This window comes from Notolepis coatsorum (genome assembly GCF_963971535.1).
Source record: "Notolepis coatsorum genome assembly, chromosome: 11".
Classification (NCBI taxonomy): domain Eukaryota; kingdom Metazoa; phylum Chordata; class Actinopteri; order Aulopiformes; family Paralepididae; genus Notolepis; species Notolepis coatsorum.
In genome coordinates this window covers 42,512,520-42,536,418 of record NC_140175.1, presented here as the reverse complement: position 1 = coordinate 42,536,418, position 23,899 = coordinate 42,512,520, and the positions used below count along the sequence as shown (strand labels likewise).

The 23,899-nt window shown below is 44.9% G+C and overlaps 2 protein-coding genes across 11 annotated transcripts in view; both read left to right on the top strand.

Annotated features, from left to right (window-relative positions):
- wrn (WRN RecQ like helicase) overlaps positions 1-5,267 on the top strand; it is a 96,330-nt gene extending 91,063 nt beyond the window's left edge. For 6 of the 7 annotated variants that reach the window (XM_084324618.1, XM_084324617.1, XM_084324615.1 and 3 more), the window contains 2 exons: positions 617-790; positions 5,017-5,267. In XM_084324618.1, the coding sequence (XP_084180744.1) occupies positions 617-790; positions 5,017-5,130 (288 nt within the window). In that variant the 3' untranslated portion in view covers positions 5,131-5,267. The remainder of the gene's footprint in view (positions 1-616; positions 791-5,016) is intronic. The other variant, XM_084324614.1, reaches the window with a different exon arrangement.
- Positions 5,268-16,421: 11,154 nt separating this feature from the next.
- Positions 16,422-23,899, top strand: part of nrg1 (neuregulin 1) — a gene marked incomplete at its 5' end in the record, with an annotated part of 216,810 nt that continues 209,332 nt past the window's right edge. For 3 of the 4 annotated variants that reach the window (XM_084324600.1, XM_084324599.1, XM_084324598.1), the window contains one exon: positions 16,672-17,010. In XM_084324600.1, coding sequence (XP_084180726.1) covers positions 16,803-17,010 — 208 coding nt within the window. Of the gene's footprint in view, positions 17,011-23,899 lie in introns of all 4 variants that reach the window. The other variant, XM_084324597.1, reaches the window with a different exon arrangement.

The window sequence follows — 23,899 nt, the reverse complement described above, 5'->3', positions numbered from 1 at the left end:
AGCCCCATGGACCTGGTCCCGCCGAGAGTCAGGACATGCATGGGGAAAGATGCATTTTTTTTACTCGACTACGGTAATGTGGAATGCCCTGCCAACATTCATAAAACTCCTGAACTCCCCTCTCGGATTTAAATCCGCCCTAAAAACATGGCTCAGCAGAAACTCAAATTGGTCTTAATATGTTTTTTATCTCTTTTATCATAACTTGGCTTTTATTTCTTTTACCATGAGTTGCTTTTAACTGGTTTGCGGATTTTCTTTTAACATTAGTTAACTGTATGAGTTGTCAGGTTAGGTGTTTTTATACACATTTTTAGGATGTGTCCTGTCTAGTGTACATGTCCATTTGTGTTTCTGTGCCTTTTTATGTTCCATGTATGGACCACAATGGAAACAAGCCTTGGCTTTATTGTGTTTTATCCATTTTTGACCAGCGTTGTTGACACTGTTATTGTTTTGTCTTTTAAAATGTTTTTGTCCTACGATTGTGTCAAAATAAAGTATTCAAATGGGTTGTTTATAATATATGGGAGAATTAATGACAAAACATGAACAATCTACTATATATCCACCTTTTTCAAAAGAGGGTCCATTGTATTGACTCTTCTCTTCCTAGCAGGAGATGGAGATGGTTGAGCGCAGTAATCCAGTGCCTCCTCAAAAGCCAGTACATCCAGCCCCTTCAGCCCCCAAGGCAGCAGCCCAGACCAGCGCACTGGACCTGGCCTCCTGGAGCTCCCAGCCGCTAGACGAGGACACGCAGGCACTCTTCGGCGACTCCCCCCCTGAGGTAGACGCATCCTAAGTCCTTTGGAATTTCGCAGAGACATTCCTGCCTCCTCGCGCTCTTTTGCGAGTATGTTATCTTGAAGTGAGAAAACAATGTATTGGCAGCAGACGGCCCCCGCAGGCGAGATTGTTCCCCAGGAAGTGCTGTCAGAGTGCACCGCGGCCCAGCGCCTTTCTCTCCTGACGTCTTCCTCGGTTCAGAGAACTGCGCTTGGCAGACGGCCGGACTGGGACGTATCAGCGTAGTGTCATTGTAAACACACTGTACGACAATCAAGGAATGCTCAGGGTCGGTGTGACTACGGAACTCAAGACGTGGTCAATAGGACCAGAGAGCTTCTCCGCCTGAAGTCATGAACCACGCACTAGCAGAGGATTTAATTAGGCGAGAAGAGGAGGGGCTTAATTATCTGCTGCCATCAGCATCCGACCTCTGACTTGATGATTGGCTCCTCCTTAAAAATCCTGTTAACTCTACCAAAGAAAAACTAAAAGAAATTACCCACTAAAGACTTTGCCAAACTCTGGGGAAACTAGATGAAGAGCAATAGAGGCAATTAAGCACTCTAACCCTCCTGTCTACCAAATGCAGAGCCTTCCTGATCAGAGAGCATATATTTAGCTGCTGATCTCTCCGCCCAGGGCATCCATGCGATCATCCTCATTTCCAGCCTTCATTTGTTGGGACTGAGGGCATTCAGTAGAGCCAGCAGTAAGGCTGGGAATCACCAGAGAGCTGATAACATTGATGCCATGATACAATAGTATTGTGAGTGTCATTGACCTGCGGTACCTCAAATACTGTTAATTTAATATACGTATTGTATTTCATCACCCCATTGATCTTTCCTTTTACCACAATACAAAGCAGAGGTAATATCTCTTAAAAATAAAATGTCAAAATCAATTGGACTTCTGTATGAGTAAAGGCCATGAAGCAATTACTCAAGGCTTTTTTGATTTATTTATTTTACTTGGCAAGTCAAGGTTGTTATTTAATTTTTTTTTATAAAACAGGTCTTCTTCAGTTTGACATAGCATATACAGTCTTTCATTAACAGTACGATCGATGCGACGATGACACATCGATAACAGGGTCGTGGGGGAAAGTGTCACAATACTATAGTGGATCAATACCCCCCGCCCGTCACTTGAGGCCTTCAGATGCCCAAGTCTGTCAATTCTGCCCAAGCTGAATTTATGTACTTTCAGGTAATGTTTAATTTCCACGCTCCCAATCATTTTGCTGTTCAAAGAAATTCTAAATGGAATCAGTGGTTATTTGTCTTTTACTTATTCTGCCTAATATTAGTCAGTGTTTGTTGTCTTTTTACGAATATGATAAGTCTGAAAGTGAGACGTCGACTACCACATTTCAAGGACAATCACAAAGCTCTTGAATCAAATAACTTGAATAATAAAAAATTATTCAGACATATCATTAGTCAATAAAAAGATACTTTTCACCCAGTTTAAATCCTCATGACCCTCATCTTAAACTGTCTGAATGGAAACTAAACACTGACCCCATGTGGCTGCCCTGGCTCTCTATGGCAGTTTGTTTAGAAAATACCACGACACACTCGAAGCAGAAAGATGTTTGCCCACGAGGATGTAATCGTATTATCCTGGCCGTGCCCACGTCGAGACTTGCACCATAGTACAACAACCGGATAGATTATGCTCGTATTCTCTGGTAATACCGCAGCTTGCATGCAACTTAATGAGTCTCCCTCTGTCAAAGGCCACGCTCTTTTCCCTTCTGATATGGAGGAATTTGGCATTTAAATCCAAAACAACAGGGTGATGAGTGCGGGGGGAGGGGCGCGGGGAGAAAGCTGTGATCGGGAGCTACAGAGCTAATGCAGGGTTAATCGTTCCTCGCCACAAAGCGCTTTGTTTACTTGCGACATTCGCCCCGAGGGGTCGCAACCTTTGGCTGCCACTAATCCTAGTCGGGGCAGATCGATAGGCGCGGTGTCCCTGTCTAACGAGATGAGCGTGTGGCGGGCTTAGCCCCAGAGCTGGCTTACATTTGACCCTTGAACCGCCCCTGACCCTCGGGGTCAGCGCTCACAGCGAGAGCATCTGGGCGACTCTGACCGACCCCTTTCATTGGCTCCCCCGCCGCGGCGCGGGGCCCCTGGCTGTGATCAAGAGCTGCGACCAGGTGTGTTGGGGGCATCGGATCACGGTAACAACTTTGAATGGCGGCATTGTTACACGCACTGGCCCGTCCTGTTGTGTTCTCCAGCTGAAACTCTTAACACGGGTTCTGGCTTCTCGTGTGGAGAGTCTAGAAGGGTCACTGCTGCCGAGGTGAAGCATGTAAGAGAGCTTATTCTTTCCGTCCTCTCTCTCTCCTCCTCTCCCGTTCACGCCAACCTGCGGATCAATATGTGTGCATTAGAGCTGCCTCTAAACAGATCAACACCGAGACGTGTGTCCCCCCCCCCCCCCCTCCCCTCGAGCGACAGTAGTGAGGTCACCCAAGATTTAGCGCCAAACAGATTGCCGGAGACTAGATGGTGGGGGGGAGGGGCAAGGGTAAATAAATAAATAAAAATGGCTCCCCTCAAGGAAATGAAATTTAGAGGGTCAGATAAATGGCTTAGCAGGAATTGTGATGGATGGTAATCCAATGTGGGCCAAGCCCTGGGTTTCCTGTATCGATGCAGTGTGCGTGAGGCTGCTGTAGATCTTGAACCCACGTAGAAGGAAGAGCCAGGTCCACGTCAAACGGAACAGGACAGACTTCTAGTCTCGCATCCTATTATATAGGGTCTCTCGTGACACACTTTTGTTGAAGTGATGTATTTGTATGCGTGCAATACATGCTGAATTGTTTATACATAAGGACCAAGTCGGTGGTAATCGGCACGTCTCGCTCTCCTAAGATTGAGTTGTGGAACAGATGTGTCTCTTCATGCAGTAGGTTTGCGTGCATCATGCTATCTGATGTCCTTGTGGACTCCTAAGCTTTCTCTCTGTGTGTCTGTTGGTATATCATACAGATAGATTAGTGAGGTCAGGCTGCTAATCCACTGTAGCTTGTTTATGAAAGCATCATCCACTAGGATTCACAATTGAAGTGGAAAAAATACCTCATTGTCTTGTACAAATTCCTTCTCGATTCCTTCGTCACTGATCCATTCTGCACCTATGGGCATAAATAAAACTCCAATGAAATAGGATAATTGATTTTAAAGTAATGCCACTTTCCACCTCTGATCATATTGTGGAATTTAAAGGCCTTTTGTTAACACCTCCCTCCCCTCTGTATCCTCCTTTCTCTCCCCTCACCTGGTCATCCTTCCCCCGCCCCCTTTCCTCCCAGATGGCTTAAAAGACGATCCCACAGAATGAGGGCAGTGCTTGACCCGTTCTCCTGGCCAGAGAAAGTCAAGTCCTCTACTGAACTCCTAACCTAAATTGTATTTCATTAGCCATGTTTTAACAATACATTTAGTATCAACCAAGAACATTTGACCAGGCGCATAATTAACCTCTCCGGTTAATGGCAATGGATTGAAGGCTAACATCATTGTCCTCATCCTCTCCACTTTGCGGTTGTCTTTGGTCAATATTCAAGTCATGTCCCTCCCACCATTGTATCTCACCCTAAACAGCCCTGTTTTCATTTGGAATGCTGTCAAAATCACAAGAAATAAAAGACATTCTTAAAGGATAAGGTGTCATTTCAACATAGCCTGCGAAAAGGCTGGCCATTGTACCTTTTCCTGGACTTGAGTGTACTGGGCAATGTGCAATGCTCAGGGACTACACTGTTGAAGTACATGTTATAATAACTACAATGCTCAGGGACTACACTGTTGAAGTACATGTTATAATAACTACAATGCTCAGGGACTACACTGTTGAAGTACATGTTATAATAACTACAATGCTCAGGGACTACACTGTTGAAGATACGACATTATGATTTTCAAAACTGCAAACTGTATTTAATAATTACATACAAAGCATAACATGGGAATTGGGAACATATGACTTCCCGGTTGAGAACTCCTAAAATATGAGAGACTATGTTGACAATAAGAAAAAAATGTAATAACATTTTTGTGTTTTGATTTTTATAAATAAATATGATTTGTATAACTCATCCAAGAAGACTTCCAGTACAGCTTGAGAAATGGCACATTCTGGTGAATTGATGTGAGCAGTGATGTTTCTGCCACTTAAAGCACTTGTCGGTTGTCTCTGCAGAATGTCAGCCAGCCGTCAAAAAGAAAGCTGCCGGATTGGGTCGGAGCCGCGAGAGGCTCGGTAGCGTCTGCGTCCACGAAGAACGCCAAGAAGAAGAAGGGGCTCTTCTCCTAATCCATCTAGTACTGTACTATAACTAGATAATGACTGGGGTACCATACTAAAGTATATACAATTGCATTCCAAATTGTAGCATGCACATTTATGTTTTTGTAAAGATGTGTTAATAAAAATCTATTTTGAGAAAATCATCCAAGATGTAATACGGTACTTTACTGCATTGCTTTGGAATTTTGATGCCATTCTGTACTTGTTTCTTTTCCGTACGTATCTGCATTTCCACCTCTGGCAGGCTGAGTGTAGTAGGTCATCAAACTAATTGTACTTTAGATGACTTTTGCTGCCTACTTTCATTAACCACAATCCTGTTTTTGGCTAAGGTAAGACATTTGTGTCATCCAAAGGCTTTCGAGAAAGGTTAAGAGGTCAGGGGAATACTGGTCTGTTGCGTCCATGTGCACATTTAATCCAGGTTAAGATTAGTGAATCTACACACATGAATGGCTAGAGATTACCTGGGAGTCTTGGGATTATTTGTCTCAGATCTGTGGCTTGTCGTGGTGGGAAGAGATCTGAAGGTTGAAAGAAGGGGTTTAGTGTAGGCCTGGGCCATAGCCTACTGTATATAAAGGGTTAGTGTAGGCCTGGGCCATAGCCTACTGTATATAAAGGGTTAGTGTAGGCCTGGGCCATAGCCTACTGTATATAAAGGGTTAGTGTAGGCCTGGGCCATAGCCTACTGTATATAAAGGGTTAGTGTAGGCGCAGGCGGCTACGTGGCGTAGTGGGCAAGGCGCTCGCCACGAAATCTGGAGACGCTGGGCTTGCCTGTTCGAGCCCAGCGCTCCACATTTGCTTTCAGTTTAGCTGGTCGTCTGTACTAATACACATTGGCCGTATTAGGGGGTGGGAAACTGATGGGTGGGGATCGGGCGTTGTGGACAGCGACTCCTACAGGTCGGTTGGTGCGCCTGCGCAGTAGAATCAGGAAGTGTCGGGGGCAGCGTGAGCCTCCCACGCGCTACTCCTCGCCACTGAGAGATCGAGCTGCGCAGGTGAAAAGATGCGACTGCTGTTACCTCAAGTACCGGAGGGGACTTGTGCTATGTATGACTTAGTCCACATTGCAGCCGGCTTGTGGGAGGCAAGAAACAGCGTTCGTGACAGGGGAGGGTTGAATTGGATGATACGAAATTGGGATGGGAGAAAATATAGAAAATGGGAGAAAAAGTGGATAAAAAAAAAAAAAAGTTAGTGTAGGCCTGGGCCATAGCCTACTGTATATAAAGGGTTAGTGTAGGCCTGGGCCATAGCCTACTGTATATAAAGGGTTAGTGTAGGGCTGGGCCATAGACTACTGTATGTAAAGGGTTAGTGTAAGGCTGGGCCATAGACTACTGTATGTAAAGGGTTAGTGTAGGGCTGGGCCATAGACTACTGTATGTACAGACAATGTGCAGACCATATCAATCTCTTACCGACCTAGTTTCATTCACTCCTTCACTGCATAGGCTGTTTCATTCTGTGCCCCTTCAATTCCGCTGAATGTACCCCAATGTTGACAAACATTACAATTATTTTGATGGGGCCACATGCTAATAGAAATGTGGTATTTGTGATCTGATGTAAAAATAAAAAATTTATGAATTATCATTTAATTTACCATTACCATAAAGTCTAAAGGGTTCTATTAATATTTGTCTTTACAAGCAGGAGAACACAAATATTGAAACATAAAGGTGTTGCTGAGGTATCACTTCAAGTAGTTTGACTAATAGGTTGTTAGTCTTGTGGAGAGATGTGGATCATTTTGAACGAGTATCGGTATGAATGGGTTCCTATAGTGGGACTCAAGACAGCGGACTGAAGTCAGGGAGGCGTCTTTTTCCCACACCCTAGTCCTAGTTGACGTCACTTGGCTGCAATACTGCACATCATCATGAGTTTCACCTAAAAGGTTGTTTATGATTGTACTGTAAGCTTACTGGGATAGTTGTGTTTTTGGACCCTAGCCATATTTCCTACTTACCAATGATGTGAACTGAACTGAAATCTACTTTGTTTGCACTGTGGAGTAGATATTGGTAATGTTCAGTCAGCTTGCACTTGGCCCCATTTACTTTGGGGCATTCGTTTGTGGCTAACTAAGTGGAGCTGCAGGTTTCCAGTATGAAGTTTAGCATGGATTGTGCTGAGAGCGGACTCCACCATTTGGTAAGTAGGAAATAGGTTAGAAAATGTAAACTTTCACTTTAACCTCAGTGGAGACCTTACGCCCCACCCTAACCCAAACTAAACATTCTCAAAGTGATGACTCTTGGGCGTCAGGGAGGGTGCCGTGTAATCTTGAAATATTCTGTACAATTAATATTTATGTTGAACATTGTTAGAATATGTCTGACTGGTGCTCATGGTTCAGTTGACTTGCTGAAACTGGCTAATCTATCATTTCGTTTTATCAAGTGTTAGAAGATTACAGATTTACTGCATTTCCATCCGATTGATAAGTCTCTATAGAGATTAGTCTTATAGTATTGAAGGGATAAATACATTTTTAAGAAGCCGATTTGATTTTTCACAAACTCTTGAGCCCTTTCAGTCCCTCCCAAAAGCACTTGCACTAGCGTTGTACATTTCTTTAATGTACATTACCATTTTACATATCTTTATGGCCAACTTGATAAATGCCTTTATAGCTGTCACAATATGACATTTTCATGATAATGATACAACTATAATAATTCATGTTAAATTAAATAGTTAAAGTCAAGTGTTCCTTTATTAATCCCCTTGGGGAACTGCGGGTGTCATAGCAAACATAATAATAATAATAATAGTGGAATGAATTCAGTAAATCAGTACTAATAGTTATAATAGTATACATGGTATATATAGTAGTAGCACTCTGCACCAGATACCGTACATAAAATAAAATAATAATAAATAATTTAGGACCTGCTCCGAGGTCATCAGTGTTTAGTATTAATAGAATAGAATAGAAATACTTTTATTATCCCGTGGGAAATTAGACACTGCAAATCGCTCAACATTTAAACATTTAGACAGGACAAGAGTCGGACAGTCCTAGCGGTTCTCAAGTTCTCAAGCCGCTAGTTCTCCAACTATTGGCAGCAGTCCATGCCCACGGTTGTGAGGGCTGCTGGCACAAAGGACTGGCTGAGGAGGTGGTTTGTGGTGTGTCGGGCTTGGAGTCTATATCTATGGCTGAATGCTCCTTGTTACAACCCTGGCTCAGAGGGAAGCAACATAAAGGGGACACAGACACCAATGGTCAAGTTTAAACCAAAAGGATATATTTATTATAATAACTAGCACAAACAAAAGGTAAATTGTGGTGGAAGGGAGGAAGACACACTGCTCCCACAGTGTCTTCCAGCAGTAGAGTGGCAGTGTGTGGGGCGGGGGAGGGCCTTTTGAGCCCAGACAGGCAGCTTCCCAATTAGCAGCTGATTGCTGCAACACAGGACACAGTAGCAACAGCCTGGCACGTAACACTCATAGTGGCTAGCTCCTCATAGAGACAGCCTGGCACGTAACACTCATAGTGGCTAGCTCCTCATAGAGACAGCCTGGCACGTAACACTCATAGTGGCTAGCTCCTCATAGAGACAGCCTGGCACGTAACACTCATAGTGGCTAGCTCCTCATAGAGACAGCCTGGCACGTAACACTCCTCATAGTGGCTAGCTCCTCATAGAGACAGCCTGGCACGTAACACTCATAGTGGCTAGCTCCTCATAGAGACAGCCTGGCACGTAACACTCCTCATAGTGGCTAGCTCCTCATAGAGACAGCCTGGCACGTAACACTCCTCATAGTGGCTAGCTCCTCATAGAGACAGCCTGGCACGTAACACTCCTCATGGCTAGCTCCTCATAGAGACAGCCTGGCACGTAACACTCCTCATAGTGGCTAGCTCCTCATAGAGACAGCCTGGCACGTAACACTCCTCATGGCTAGCTCCTCATAGAGACAGCCTGGCACGTAACACTCCTCATGGCTAGCTCCTCATAGAGACAGCCTGGCACGTAACACTCCTCATGGCTAGCTCCTCATAGAGACAGCCTGGCACGTAACACTCCTCATGGCTAGCTCCTCATAGAGACAGCCTGGCACGTAACAGTCCTCATGGCTAGCTCCTCATAGAGACAGCCTGGCACGTAACACTCCTCATGGCTAGCTCCTCATAGAGACAGCCTGGCACGTAACACTCCTCATAGTGGCTAGCTCCTCATAGAGACAGCCTGGCACGTAACACTCCTCATGGCTAGCTCCTCATAGAGACAGCCTGGCACGTAACACTCCTCATAGTGGCTAGCTCCTCATAGAGACAGCCTGGCACGTAACACTCCTCATAGTGGCTAGCTCCTCATAGAGAAAGCCTGGCACGTAACACTCCTCATAGTGGCTAGCTCCTCATAGAGACAGCCTGGCACGTAACACTCCTCATGGCTAGCTCCTCATAGAGACAGCCTGGCACTTACACTCCTCGTGGCTAGCTCCTCATAGAGACAGCCTGGCACGTAACACTCTTCATGGCTAGCTCCTCATAGAGGCCGTGGAGTGGTTTTCCTCATCCTATCTGCCACCACCTCTAGTTTGACCAGTTCAAAAGGTACTCAAATGTTTTGTCTTTTGTCATATCCCTCCTACACACACACACACACAGTCAGTCTGCCCCTGGAGCAGTTAGGGGTTCAGTGTGTTGCTCAAGGATACTGCCGGGAGGACGGTCGCCGGCTGTTGTGTGGCAGTGAAAGGGTTAACCTTCTGTGTATTGTCGCAGTGAAAGGGTTAACCGTTTGGTGGTGTGGCAGTGAAAGGGTTAAGAGAGCTATTGTCAATATGAATTAATTCATGCAGGGGGTTTGTCATTATTATTATTATTAAAGTTATTATTATTATTATTATTATGAAGGAAGCCTCCTCTGGTTTATGTGCACAAATGGCCCACGGTGATCTCCCGTAATGGAAGTCCATGGAGGATGACCTGACGGGACTCCCAGTCGATCATAAATCAGACCGACCTCTTAAAAATGTAGACCATGCCTTTAAAGTGATTATAGACCTGTTTCAATGGAATTGCTTTGCCGGAGAACAGCTTGTGTTTATTTTGCTTTCAGTTATTGATATTAGCAAACACCACAAAGGGAAATACACGTGGGCCCATTTAGGATGTTTATGTTGTCAAGTTTGAAAAGGGTGGAGATGAAGCAGCAGCATCGACCACCAGAGAGAACGGTCTTCCAAGAAGCCAGCGGTCAAGGTGGCTCTTGTATTGTAAATGCTGAAGAGCTCAAGACTAAAACTGGAAACACATGCAGGCTTTTCCTGGACACCACATCTTGGAAAAAAGGCATCGACTTCTCTTTACAGAAGTGTATTGAGTGCCGGCCAAGATCTATATGCCAGAGCTAACTGTATCTAGGCTGGAGCGAGCATAAAGCCTCTCACTCGGGAACCCTGTCTAAGGTCATCCAATAGAGACTTCCCCACCTCCGGCTGAGTGTGCCCAGTCAGCACTTCCTTTACATTAGTCAGTCACCTGTGTCCCAGCGCCCGGCTTTCTGTGGAACACTGGCACATCTTCAGCTGCGACACTCTCAGCTGCTCAAAGTTCATCCTCGTCAATCGGGCCCAAAGAGGGTAGCCTGTTTAATATAAGCTGTTTTTATGGAGACTCAGAGACCTTTTATAGCTTGATCCAAAAATAAATAAAAAATAGAACATTTCATTACAGGTCGAATGCTTTTAGCTTGTGTCTGGGTTTGTGTGGAATGCAAATTAAATTGAAATAAATGCCATAGTTTCTCTCTGCTTAGCTGTTCTTATGTTCTTATAATCCTCATTGTGCTTCAAGTCTGGGGTATAGTCAGGCAGGCTTTGGATGATCTCCATTGAATGATATCTGCTGTGTGGGGAGTGGGCACGCACAGCAGGTGACCTGTGAAATTACATTGCTGGGCCTCTGCTTTGAAATTGCTCTGTATAGCCTCGGGCCATTGTGGATGTGTCACGTGTGGTCTAATGTGATCAATACATTTTAGCAGTTGACCTATGAGTGGTTTCCTCCACGCTGTCAGGTCCATGGAGGATGGGTCACTGCCAGACTATTTTTCCATAGTCCTGGGGGGTCTGGCTGCTGTTTGCATGTTAGGAATCCCATTCATTAAATTCATACGAGCTCCAAATGAATACAGACAAGTGGTTCAATTTGTCGCTCTCTGTGGGTGATTGGCAGCAAATTCATAGCATTGCAATAAACACACAAGGGGCTTCTTCACTGTAACAGCAACTGTCCCACCAAATTCTCTCTCTCTCTCTCTCTCTCTCTCTCTCTCTCTCTCTCTCTCTCTCTCTCTCTCTCTCTCTCTCTCTCTCTCTCTCTCTCTCTCTCTCTCTCTCTCTCTCTCTCTCTCTCTCACACACACACACACACGCACACGCAGCATAAGGCTAATCTATTTGCTCCTGATCACACCCAGCATTAGCTCTACTAAACAGAAATCCAATCAAATGTCTTCCCTTTAGCTAAAGTGAAGTTCCCAAAATGGCTTGTTCACTTTGACAAGGAATTCATCTGTGGTACGAGTACAGTTTGCATTATTTCAGTATGGCATCCTCACAGTATTCTGAATCAGAAAAAAATTACTTTATTCACAAAATATGATGAATGTACAGACACACATGGAACATGGCATCTCTCCAACTTAAAATGCCCCACTGTACAACAGACACACATGGAACATGGCATCTCTCCAACTTAAAATGCCCCACTGTACAACAGACACACATGGAACATGGCATCTCTCCAACTTAAAATGCCCCACTGTACAACAGACACACATGGAACATGGCATCTCTCCAACTTAAAATGGCCCACTGTACAACAGACACACATGGAACATGGCATCTCTCCAACTTAAAATGGCCCACTGTACAACAGACACACATGGAACATGGCATCTCTCCAACTTAAAATGCCCCACTGTACAACAGACACACATGGAACATGGCATCTCTCCAACTTAAAATGCCCCACTGTACACACATGGAACATGGCATCTCTCCAACTTAAAATGCCCCACTGTACACACATGGTACAATGATGGCAGGACATACTCACATACAGTGCTGGGGGACAGCATCATAGAAATCACACACATCTATAATCTATAAACTATAATCTACATACAAATATATAAATGTAATGAGAAGCTGTTACATCATTTTATATTTGTAGTTTTATATGACCAGTTCCTATTGGTAATTTATCAAATCTTTTCACATTTCTCTTTGCTGGGGTCTGCAGGAGAGGGAAGGGGACATGTAACCTGGGGGCTGATTGGACAGGACAGGGGAGGTATGTGGCGCGCAGGAGAGGGAGGGAACATGTGTATTTCATCCACTGATGGGACAGGACAAGGGCGTTGTGTGGCCGTCTACTCAACCTAATTTGCTATCGATTAAAGGAATGCACTGAGTTTGTATTTTGCAGCTTTATTCATGGTCAGATACTGAGGGGCGTAACATGCACCAACACATCATAATATCTACCATGTGTCAGTTCACAGCATTTTCTTTTAAGTCAAAAGACCAACTTGCACCGTGCAGAGCAATATAATGTAGATTTTGGTCAATTAAAAGTAGATAATTATTTCTACTGTATTGTACTGCTGTATTCTGCTAATAGGTAATACTGCTACTTCTGCCTTTTTACATTATTCACCTTTAGTAAGTAGTAAGAGGAGTAATATGTGCTGGCTGTAGACAGGTTATTTCTTCCTCACATTTGCGTTGATGTAATTCTCAGCGCATTGTTTCATACATTTTGAACATCCATCATGAATGGCATGTTGAGTGTTTCAGTGAAGTGGGATGCACTGAGGGGGAGTACCAGATTGTCCCACGCCCTGGGACAGCTCATCATGTCCTCAATGATGTCCCTTAACCCTTTCACTGCCACACGACCGTCGGTTGTGTGATAGTAAAGGGTTAACCTTCTGTCGTGTGGCAGTGAAAGGGTTAAAGGCCGGAAACAAGAAAACAAACGGTGCCATAATCATCATCATCAGTCATTATTGTCACGCCGATGTAATGCTTGAGAACTAACAATACAAACCAGGTTTATTTGCTTCCAAAGCTCTAACAAGCATCGTAGGACTCAATCGACCGAGCCCCGCGCCGCACTGTATGTCTCGATGACACGGCAGATTAGAGTGTTAATTCCCTTGGTTTCCACAGCTGTGGGAGAGAGTTGCCCTCGTGTCCACAAATCTTGATTGGACTGTCTCGGGTTGTAGAAGCAACCTGTGTGTGAGTTCTTAAATTAATACTCCTGTAATATTGAGGGAAGTATTGATTTTGGTTGACTTAAATATCTGTCAAGAGGACGACGTAGGCCAGGTCCAGTTAAAGGCCGGCCAACACATTTCATTTTGAGGGCAAGGGTTGATATTTGTGGTTTGAAAGTATAGTACTGAACCACGACAATATAAACTATCTTTGAAATACAGTATAGCACCATGGCATTAACTGGATAGGTTTTTCTAGGTGGTATATTGACATTATTTATGTGGGAAATATTGCTCAGTTAATTCTATATCTTAACTTTTCAGTTCCATAGAGGTGTTTGAAGTTTGAAGTGGTGAGTGTGTGTGTGCGTGCGCCTGTGTCTGTATTTATGTGTTGTACTGTAGCCTATGAGAGATGGTGGGGGGCGGGGGCTTAAAGAATAGAGTGAGAGGAGACAGCTGTGCTGGATGTGTCATGTGTGCCCACGGAGGGGCGTGCCAGATCAGTGCGGGCCAGGGTGGGTTAAGTAGCCGGGGCTGTGGTTTTTCAGCAGGTGGAGTGCAGCCCCATGGCAGGCCGGTCCCCCAGGCATACAGGCGCCCCTCTCATGTGCAGCTGCCCGGGCAGTTGTGGCTGTGGCAGAGTGTGTCTCTGGCTGGGGCTGTCATGCCAGAGACTCGGCCAAAAATGAGAGGGGCTGTGTGGAGGGGCTTTGGGGGACTAATCGCAGGCTGTGTGTCCTGGACGGACAGGCGGAGCACAGTGGACAAAACCCTGCAGGTGTTCCGTGCCGGAACGTGACTGGCATCAAACCTCTCCACGGCGATGATGGTCCTCCTGACCACAACAGACAATCTGGCCTATAGGACTGAGAACACGAAGCAGCTGATGGTAACGGACTCATCTATTGTAGAACCCCCAGAGGGCTGCAGACATTGTGGGGGATAAATGAACTAATTTATAGAGCTGGGGCAGCTATACAGCACTGTGAGCTGCAGTGAATCACCCATACCTTTGCTATGATTTATGGATTTACTGGATTAGGATGTTTTTTTTTTCTAGTGACGCCACATTTGTCAGGAATTTGTCCTGCAAGCCAGAACCAATTTAGCAGGCTTTCGTGCTGCAGACTATCTCACCAAATTGGCAACATAAAAATAGCCACTAGCTTTGGAAACCAAATTTCCCTCAAAAAAAAACCTTGGGACCCATTTATGATGGATTAGAATGCTGGATGCTGGATTAGAATAATGTCTCATAACTGCACATACAGTGTCTTGATCTGTTGGTTATATTATTAGCACATTTCCCTGAAAACCTGAAATCCTTTTGGCAACAGTTTGCTACCAAACTCTCCATCTGGATACTTGCAATGGGCCTGGTCTACAAGATACACTACACGACTAATACCCATGTACATGTCAAAATACTTCCCAAAGGTCAGTGAATACCACGACCACAACACCAGAGGGAGCTCCACAAATCATGTTAAACCCAGATTCGCCTCAAACAAGGGACTAAACACGTTTTGCAATTATGCCACATCAATGTGGAACGCCCTACCCAAAGCTGTAAAGGAATGTGAATCACCACCCACTTTCAAAACCACTCAAAGAGCACCTACGGGAGACTGCAATTCGAAACTGGCCCCTGTAAATGTCCTAACCCAACCCCCTCCAATGTACAGTCCCCCCCCCCCCACCTACCCAACCCCCACCCCACCTACCCAACCTCCTCCAATGTACAGTTTCTTCCCCCTCAAATGTATATACTCTCTTTTTTAGACCCTTTTTGTATCACAAACAGTACTGTATTTGTAGATCTGGTATGTCATAAATGTCTAGATGTAGCAGTAGGCTACTGTCTATCTGTTTGTCATGTATGTCATATATGTTATGATGAATTGAAAATGGGGGACCCTGATGTAAACAAGACGAAAGTCTTTCTCTGGTCTGCATCCCCGTAACAATTGTGTGTATTGAGCTGTACTGTATTATACCCATTCTGCAATCTGTTAATAAAATTTTCAATCAATCAATCAATCAATCAATCAATAAGCCACTAGCCGGTGAAAAGCATGGGCTCACATTTTATAATCCAAGAGATCAGACACAGTTGGGTTATGTTCAAATACATAATCACTCACAAGTGTTTTGTTGTTCTGTAACAAGCATGGATATTGTGTTGCTTGTTTGCATACAATGGTCAAAACAACAATGACTGGGTCACACTTTGATGATTGCAAAATGATAGAGGTCTACTGTAATTATCCAGCAAATAAGATGGGTTTTTAAGGGAAAATTCTGAATATTGGGCCCCTAGCCCAAAAGGTAGAGTCCTTTCTCAGCACAATCCATTATGTTCTTCATACTGGATACCTGCCAGCTAGTTAGCTACCGAAGTCAATGCAAAGTCAATGGGGCCACACTCCAGTCTTCCTACTTTCAGAGTGCATGGTAATACAATTCTGAACATTAACACCAAGGACCAACGGTTTGATTTAGATTTTTATTTATCAAAAAATAAATATATATAAACGTTGAGAAATTATGTCTTGTCTTGGAGTCAGTCTTGTCTTCTGTCGTGTGGGGACTAGGGTGCCACTGCCAACCCATAGAAACGATACAGCCCAAAAAATATATAGCTTGTGATGTTGGTTTACTGTCATTATTATGTATAAGTAGAGTGTAGACCTATGATAAAACAGGCTAGATGCCACCAAGTTGTCATAAGCCCTGTGGTGACCTGTTCAGGTAGCCTGCACAAATGACCGAATCTGTAAACAATCTTGCAAATATCCTTTTTTTTCACATCCTAAAACCACAGACACTCGTGTCAAGAGAGGAAATCCTCTCCCAGTGAGATACTTTCCTATCACCAACTCCGCCCCCTCACATAGTGGCTGCTGGAGCAGCGACTGCGGGCTTCTCAGAGGATCACACTTGCTTTACCATCAGCTTAGTCCAATTTAGTTTTCTCACCTGCGCTCGCCCCATTCAACCTATTCAAGCTCGTTCACCTCCGCCAAAATGAGAACACATCTCGCGAAGGGACATAGTTCATTCACCATTTCTGTTGTTTATGGAATATTTGCCTCTTTTTCCATCTCTCCGCCTGGAGGTCTTTGCGGGCTGACTTGTAGCCCCTCTCCGGCGGCTCCCGTGCAGGAGTTGGTGCATCGCTCCACAGTTGTATTTGAGGGAAAGCTTCACGATGGGGGGCACCACGCCTGGCGTCTCGATAAACAAGAGAGAGACAATCTTCTAAATCAACGAGATCGTGCAATAAGGAATGACACGGGGGTTCAGCTAGCGGAGAACCAAATTGATGCGCCGTCCGAAGCGGTGCCAAACGGGACGGCACTGTCAGAACCTTACCAGGTCAGGATAAAGGTTCACCAAGTATGGGATATGAAAGCGGGGGGCCTCGGGAAGGATTCTATCGTTTCTATTGTGTGGGACAAAGGAGATAACTGTTCGACTTTGACCAAAAACACGAGATACATGTTCTTCACGGAGCCCACAAATGACACGTTGGTGTTCAGTGCATTGTTCTCACCTGTCGAGACACGCCGGGCTATTCGAAAAGAAGTCAGCAAAGTGCTCTGCAAAGAATGTGGTAAGTGGGAGAGGACGGGCTGATAACTTTGTTTCACTACTCATCATCCTCGTTCATAAATGCACAAACTGGAGGCTTCGCGCATTCCGCCGCCCCCTTTTACGCACGGCTGAAAAGCGTGGACATCTCGTTTTAAAGCCAACTCGCTACTGTTTTCTCTTTTGCACACAACTTAACAATGCGAGCATATCGACTAAATAGCAATAAAACCTCCAATATGTTATCTATGCCACATGGCAAAGCGCCTATGCAGCTTATTGGCATGTAGCCAGTGATAGTATATGGCGTTGCGCTGTTTCCATACGTTGCGGTGCATCATGTTTTGGTTAATGAGCGTGGTGTGAGTAGAGAGGAGTGAGTGACCAGAGAGAAGTGAGTCACCAGGAGTGAGTGACCAGAGAGGAGTGAGTCACCAGGAGTGAGTGACCAGAGAGGTGTGAGTAGAGAGGAGTGAGTGACCAGAGAGGAGTGCGTGACCAGAGAGGAGTGAGTGACCAGGAGTGAGTAGAGAGGAGTGAGTGACCAGAGAGGAGTGAGTGACCAGGAGTGAGTGACCAGGGACTCGGTCAGATGTCTGTGTTGTTGGAGCAGGCGGGAGCTCTCTACACGCCGTGGTGCTGAACTTGATTGACAGGGTATTCCTGCTCCAGTTGTCCAGCGGCAACCGTCAGTTATACGCTCGGGTAGTTATTTTTGCACCAATGTATTTAGAAGTTCTAAATACATTGGTGCAAAAATGAAATGCACAAAGTTGTAAAGAAAGAGGGCTTTGCGCATTATATCCCGTGGTGTAGCCCCAGCCATATCTTTATGAAGCGTCACATCACAGGATCGTTTTTTCCCCTTTCGATTTGTAATGCATGTTTAGGCACTCAAGTGTTTTAACATGTCCAACTTTTTTTTTGCACATGCTGCATATTGTCATGCCAGAGAGGAACGACAAGCATATAGGAGTCCAGTGACTTTATAATCCATGTTAGTTGGCAGTAGACCCAGAGGACATGCACTAATGTCGTCAGATTCACATGCTGGATTACCCAAATCCCCAGGGTCGGAAGTGCACTCCATAGATCTCTATGGTGCACTCATTATTCACCAATCCATGACTGTCATTTGCGATGCAAAGTCAAGTGGCCATGAGATCTACTGTACAGAGAGGAATGTGGTTTTTTTTCCACAGTGGAATGAGAGAAGTCCCCAATGCACGTCCTACACTCACCACTGTGTGTTAAAACACTTTTAAGACCCCAGTAGTATGTCTGCAGATTTGTGAGGAAGAATTGCACACTTGGTTCTAAGAAACACCAGGAGTTGCTTACAGGAACCACACTTATACAGTTCTTATCATCCTTTTTGCCTCTGTACTGTAGACAAATTGTTGGATAACTGTGATACAGCATGACTCGCACAGTGTGGATTTGGCCTCAGCTGTTGACTGCATGCTAAATCCTTAATTTTCTCAGCACTGTGGGCCGTGTGTTGTATTGTCTTGCTTCATGGAGTGTGAGTGCAGCAATAATGCTTTAAGGAGCTTTGGGGTGCATGTTCATGAGCTGAATGTCGCTTTTTGTTTCCCCCTCAACCAAGAATAGCTCAAATATGCACTGAACCGCTATCTGAGACATTCCTCGCCACGGATTCCTGCTACCGTTGTCCACTGGAGACCTGGGGCCTGTACAGCGTGTGTAAAGCGGTCTACCACAGGTACTCCCATTAGGTTCTGCTCCCTTCAAGCGCATAGTTTCTCTCCCAAGGTTGTGGGGCTGGAGACGATCTGGTGACTTCAGGCGACTCGTCGTCACAGAGGCTCAAAGCCACTTTTACACGTTGTTTTCAGCGAAAGCCGAGGCTTTGATTCCGATTTCAATAAGTAGGCCCTAATGTGAGAGTGAGCCTTGCCTCAGCAGCAAGTGCCACGCAGTTTGCCCTGAGAATGATCTCCCTTTTGGGCTGCTTCAGCCAGTGTGGATTAGACAAGGCCTTTTAGTCCAGGGCCATTTGACCCTGTTACGGTATGAACGGCTTACTGCTGTGGTTCCAGTGTTCTGTGTGTGGGCAGCCAGTCTGCTGGTGGTGCAGCAGATGAGGCAGAAGGTTGCAGGGCGCAATTAACCCCCCATCACTTTACGAGCAGCGCTGGCCTGTCCAGGTAAAGGGACAGATGTCTGAGGTCCTTCCCGCCCTCGGGGGCAGGTGACGCTGACATTATTAGCTCTGTCGGACACAAGAGACGACAATGGAGTCTAAAGTGCTAGAGTACCATTTCTATTGACGCTGCTGAGACAAATCACAAACAGCGGGGGAGGGGGGTCTGTGGCTATCATGGGAGGTGTGAACGACTGTAAGTGACAGGCAATGTCTTTTCACTTCCCACTCTGCATAAAGGGCCGTTGTTTCCATGGCTGATCACAGCATGTCAAATACCTGCAGGCTACCTGGTTTAAAGGCATGTCTCAACAACTCTTTGTGGAGCAGCGGGAGGTAGATTTCACACAGGATACACCAAAAGCATATCCTGGCGGTCCTGCAAACACTCTTCGTTTGAGCAGAGCATCCTGGCCAGCTATCACCGAATGTTATTGATTCTTAAAATCTCAGAGGGACAATAAGTAATGGCCTCAGCAGAAGCCAGGCCTCTGTGATAACTCCATTGTGTCTACTGTATGTCTACTGTCTGTGTGTATACCGTTGCTTTGGCTTGTGGTGAGAGTTGATACAGTGGAACAGGCACTGTCTGCAGTCGTGTTGTGAGAAACAGCTCTCTTTATGCCTCCCTTGGGACCGCATGGCTGAGTGCAAAGAAAGAATTCTTTCAGACACTAAAACCACTTTATAACTGTATATGACTAAGTTTCTTTCTCTGCTAGTCCTTTTCTTTCCACAGTGGTTGTGCTATTTGTGGACAGAGCAATGTTCTAGGAGTAACTTTTGATTCCTAAAATAACATCATGTGGACCAATTGATTGTGACAGCCCAGTGTCTCCTGGGGGACTAACCAATTTTGATCTGCGTGACAGCCGACAGTTTCTGCTCATTTGACTGAGAATGGGGTTCATTGATTTGCAGTGTGCCCGGGAGCAAAAAAAATGGCTGTTTCTTCAAAAACGTTTACTTCTGGGTGGCCCCCGTCGTACATTTCCGGGTGTTCTTTGCCGAAAATTGTTTTCAGAAGAGGCCGCCGTTTCTTTGCTCCGAGATTGCGGTCACTCACTGTGCAGGTATGATGTCATGTGACCTTTTGAGGCACGAGTGAGTGAAGTCATGATCATACTGCTTAATTCCTGGGCAATAATATCACTTGATCGCAATATCGCTGTAAATCCTGGATGTTGACACAAAAATGAAAATTATCATTATTATTACTAGCTGTTTTTGTTCATTATTATAGACCACTCCGACATTGATTCTACTCAGGCTGGTTCTCATATAGGTTAGATGTTTGACATAGTGTTTTATTGTCCAAACCTAGAGTGATTTTGATACTAAAGGAGAATCTGTCTTCAGTGGGGGATGTACAAACCTTCTCTGCATGAAAGCATACCATGCACCCCGGCTTCACCCATCATTCACTGTCTGTGATGCTATTCCTCTGGGCTCTTTACCTCTCTCTCTCTACCTCAAGCTCCTTCTCCTCTCCTCTACATTCAGCGCTGCAGCGCATAATGTGCAGTGAGCGCATTGCTGACTCTCCTCCCTCAAAACCAGACTTTAATCTGCCCTCATGAGTTACGCTGGGAATCCTCGCAGACCAATAAGATTTGTAACATATCATAAACTGTTAAGGGGGGAAAAAAGCCTCTGACCTATTCTGGGGTTAAAGACGTAAGAAGCATTTGGACTTGACTCACATTCCTACTGAGGGCATATGGTATATTGTAGACAGGTTAGAGTAACCGGATATAATCCTGCATTCTCCACCAGATTATCCTGTAATTCCACATTTCAACAGTTCAGTGCATAAGAGATAATGTCCCACATTTGATGGGCCATTTCAGTTCCCAGTGGGGCTGTGCTTGCTGTCTGATGTCAGGGTTGCCACAAATTGCTAAAATGGAAGGACTTTTTAACCTCTGAGCTTCTTAAACAGTATTGAATAAAGTGAATGTCTGACTTCCATTTACCTACAGGGCTGAACGATACGAAATAAATCCATATGACCATAATCAGAATCTACATACTGTAGAATGATTCTCTTATCGATACCAGGATCTCAATATCTGTTCAGGTGTGCAAAATCACAATAGAAATAATCCAATTGCAAGGGCGGCCAGGAAGTGCAGCGGACTAAGCGTCTGTCTACCACCACAGAGCCTGTGGGATCTAATCTGGCTGTGGTGCCTCCGGCTTGGTCGACCGTCCATACTAACACAATTGGAAGTGTTAGCGGGTGGGAAGCCGGCGTGGGTGGGTCCTGGTCATTGTAAACAGCGACTCCTACAGTTCGGTCGGGGCGCCTGCACAGCAAGGGAAGGATCATCATCTGGGAGAGGTAGTGTGACCTTCCACACGTTACACTCTCCCAGTGAGAGTCGACACTGCCAGGTGAAAAGAAGCGGTGGGCTGGCTACACATGTGTCGGAGGAAGCATGTGATAGTCTCCGCCCTCCCAGACCAACGGTAGGGGGTAGAGTGTGCAACGACCAGGAAGGGGATTGGGAATTGGCATAACGACTAACATTGGGATGGGAGAAAAACGGAAAAAGAAGGGGGGGAAAGATATATATATTTTTTTTAATTGCTGTTCATCAGATTATAAGTAAAGTAACATAACGTTTGATAACAAACCCAAAACTCAATCATTAAAATAACATCTCCTCAAATATTGAAGATCTCTTTTTGAGAGAAACCTTAGTTGATATCAAATCAAATGTTTTTGTAAGGCCCGACAACACGTTAATGCCTCCATGGGCCGGAGATGTCTTCTTTAACACAATGGCGCCCGACCACGGATATATACGTGTTTCGAATCCATGCTTAATGGACCGAAGGACGGATATATACGTGGCAAGTTGTTTTGGCTTTTATTCCATTTTAATAACCTATTCAAGGTCGCCGAGCTGCACTGCAGATGTACCCTACTCTTTGAATTCGAGAAAGTGCATTACCGGCCAGATCCTCTCAGGGGCGCTATCGCGATAATGCGGTGTTCCCTGTGGCCGAAGTTGTCTTTTTTTTTTGATCTCTAATGTAGTTTTCTACTCACCTGAAGCGATAGCTATTGTCTGTTGCACGGAATACGTTTTGGATCGTGGATTTCACTCTGCAATAAGGGTATTTATCATCAGCCAATGGACATATCGATCTACCAGATGGCGATCGATAACGGGGAAATGCTTGGGGGGATCCAACCGGCTCATGGTAAGATCTTTTTCACGTAAATTACATGCTGATCAGAGCTTGCTATGATACTCAACCAGCCAACCAGCGTATGTGGCTACTTAGACGGACACGGTTATTGGTAATCAATAATCAGAAACGACGTCGTCGTCGTCCCCCCCCTTTCATGCATACATGCTTGAGGATCATACCGATCATATGCAGTTTGAGTTTTAACTGTAGCTTCTGTATAACGGAAATGCCATTGGATATACGTTAGTAGCTATTAGCCCTTTATCTTGCCTTCCAGGAAATATACTAGACCAAATGCCGTATAACAATTATATTCACGGCGCTATAAAATGAGAACGTATTGATGAAAAAATTATTTCTTTAATCCATTTTGAAGGGACGGTTTATAGTCTCAATTGACAATGAGAATGGACAGATAGCAATACTATAAAGTATAGATTTAGCTCTACAAACAGCCCCAAGTCTGTTTACATATGCTGGTCGTCATAGAGTGGGGCCCGTCTAATCCCTGTGGCCGTCAATGTGTTAAACAAGTCAAGAAGAAACATCACAATAAATCAAGAACAAAACAAAAACACCATGAAGTCCAAAAGATTTAAAATAAATGAATGCAACACTCCCAGACATACCCCACACGAAGGTAAGGAAAAACTCTAGCAATAGGAAAAAATGCACCACAGGCAATGCGGAGGAGAGAAACCTTAGAAGGGCCGTTCAAGGGGGAATCTCCCTTCTTAGATGTCGGTGATAGTAGTGTTGCAATAAAACAGGCGAAACAGTTGGTAAGCATGCACACATATGTGTAATGAAACACAGATAAGAGCATGCAATAGCAACTGAACATTTTGAAAGATTGAAAAATAGAGCTGATGGCGGATCTATTTGAGGCATGGGGGTGGCGCAGAGAGGGTCACATCCTCCCGGTCATCATCACGGGACATCCACCACTCCGGTCATCACCACGAGACAGCCACTGACAGGGAGATGGGACAGGCGTTAGACAGGTTGCGTGATTGTGATGGGCGGACATCAATGTTCCCTCTAATTTTTTTCGGTCTGAGCAAACACTCAAACCTCCTGAGCAGACATCAGCAACTACTGAGCAACATACGTCACCTGCCGATTAACCGGTTAGTTGATAAGCGGAAAAAATCTGAGAATCTTAGGCCATGTCCCCACGTATCTGGATCTTTTGCCAAACGGATATTCTCAGGCTCTGTTTAAAAAGAAATCCTCGTCCACATGACAGTGTTAAAAAAAGAAAAACCTGATCCAGACGCAAACACATAAACGCATATAAATTGCTCCAACAAGCATGCGGGCCAGTAGGTGGCGATAAGCGATATCCCAAATACCATAGTGGTTCGAGCGGTCAGGACGACTGAGAAACGATAGGAATTGTCCATTGGTTCACCCAGAACCGTGACCATTTCTAGCATTTCCATTGGCTATATTGACATACATAGATGATAAATAGATAGATATAGCGGAGTGTTATGCAGTCCAGAGGAAACAACCAATCTAGATATGTCACGATTCA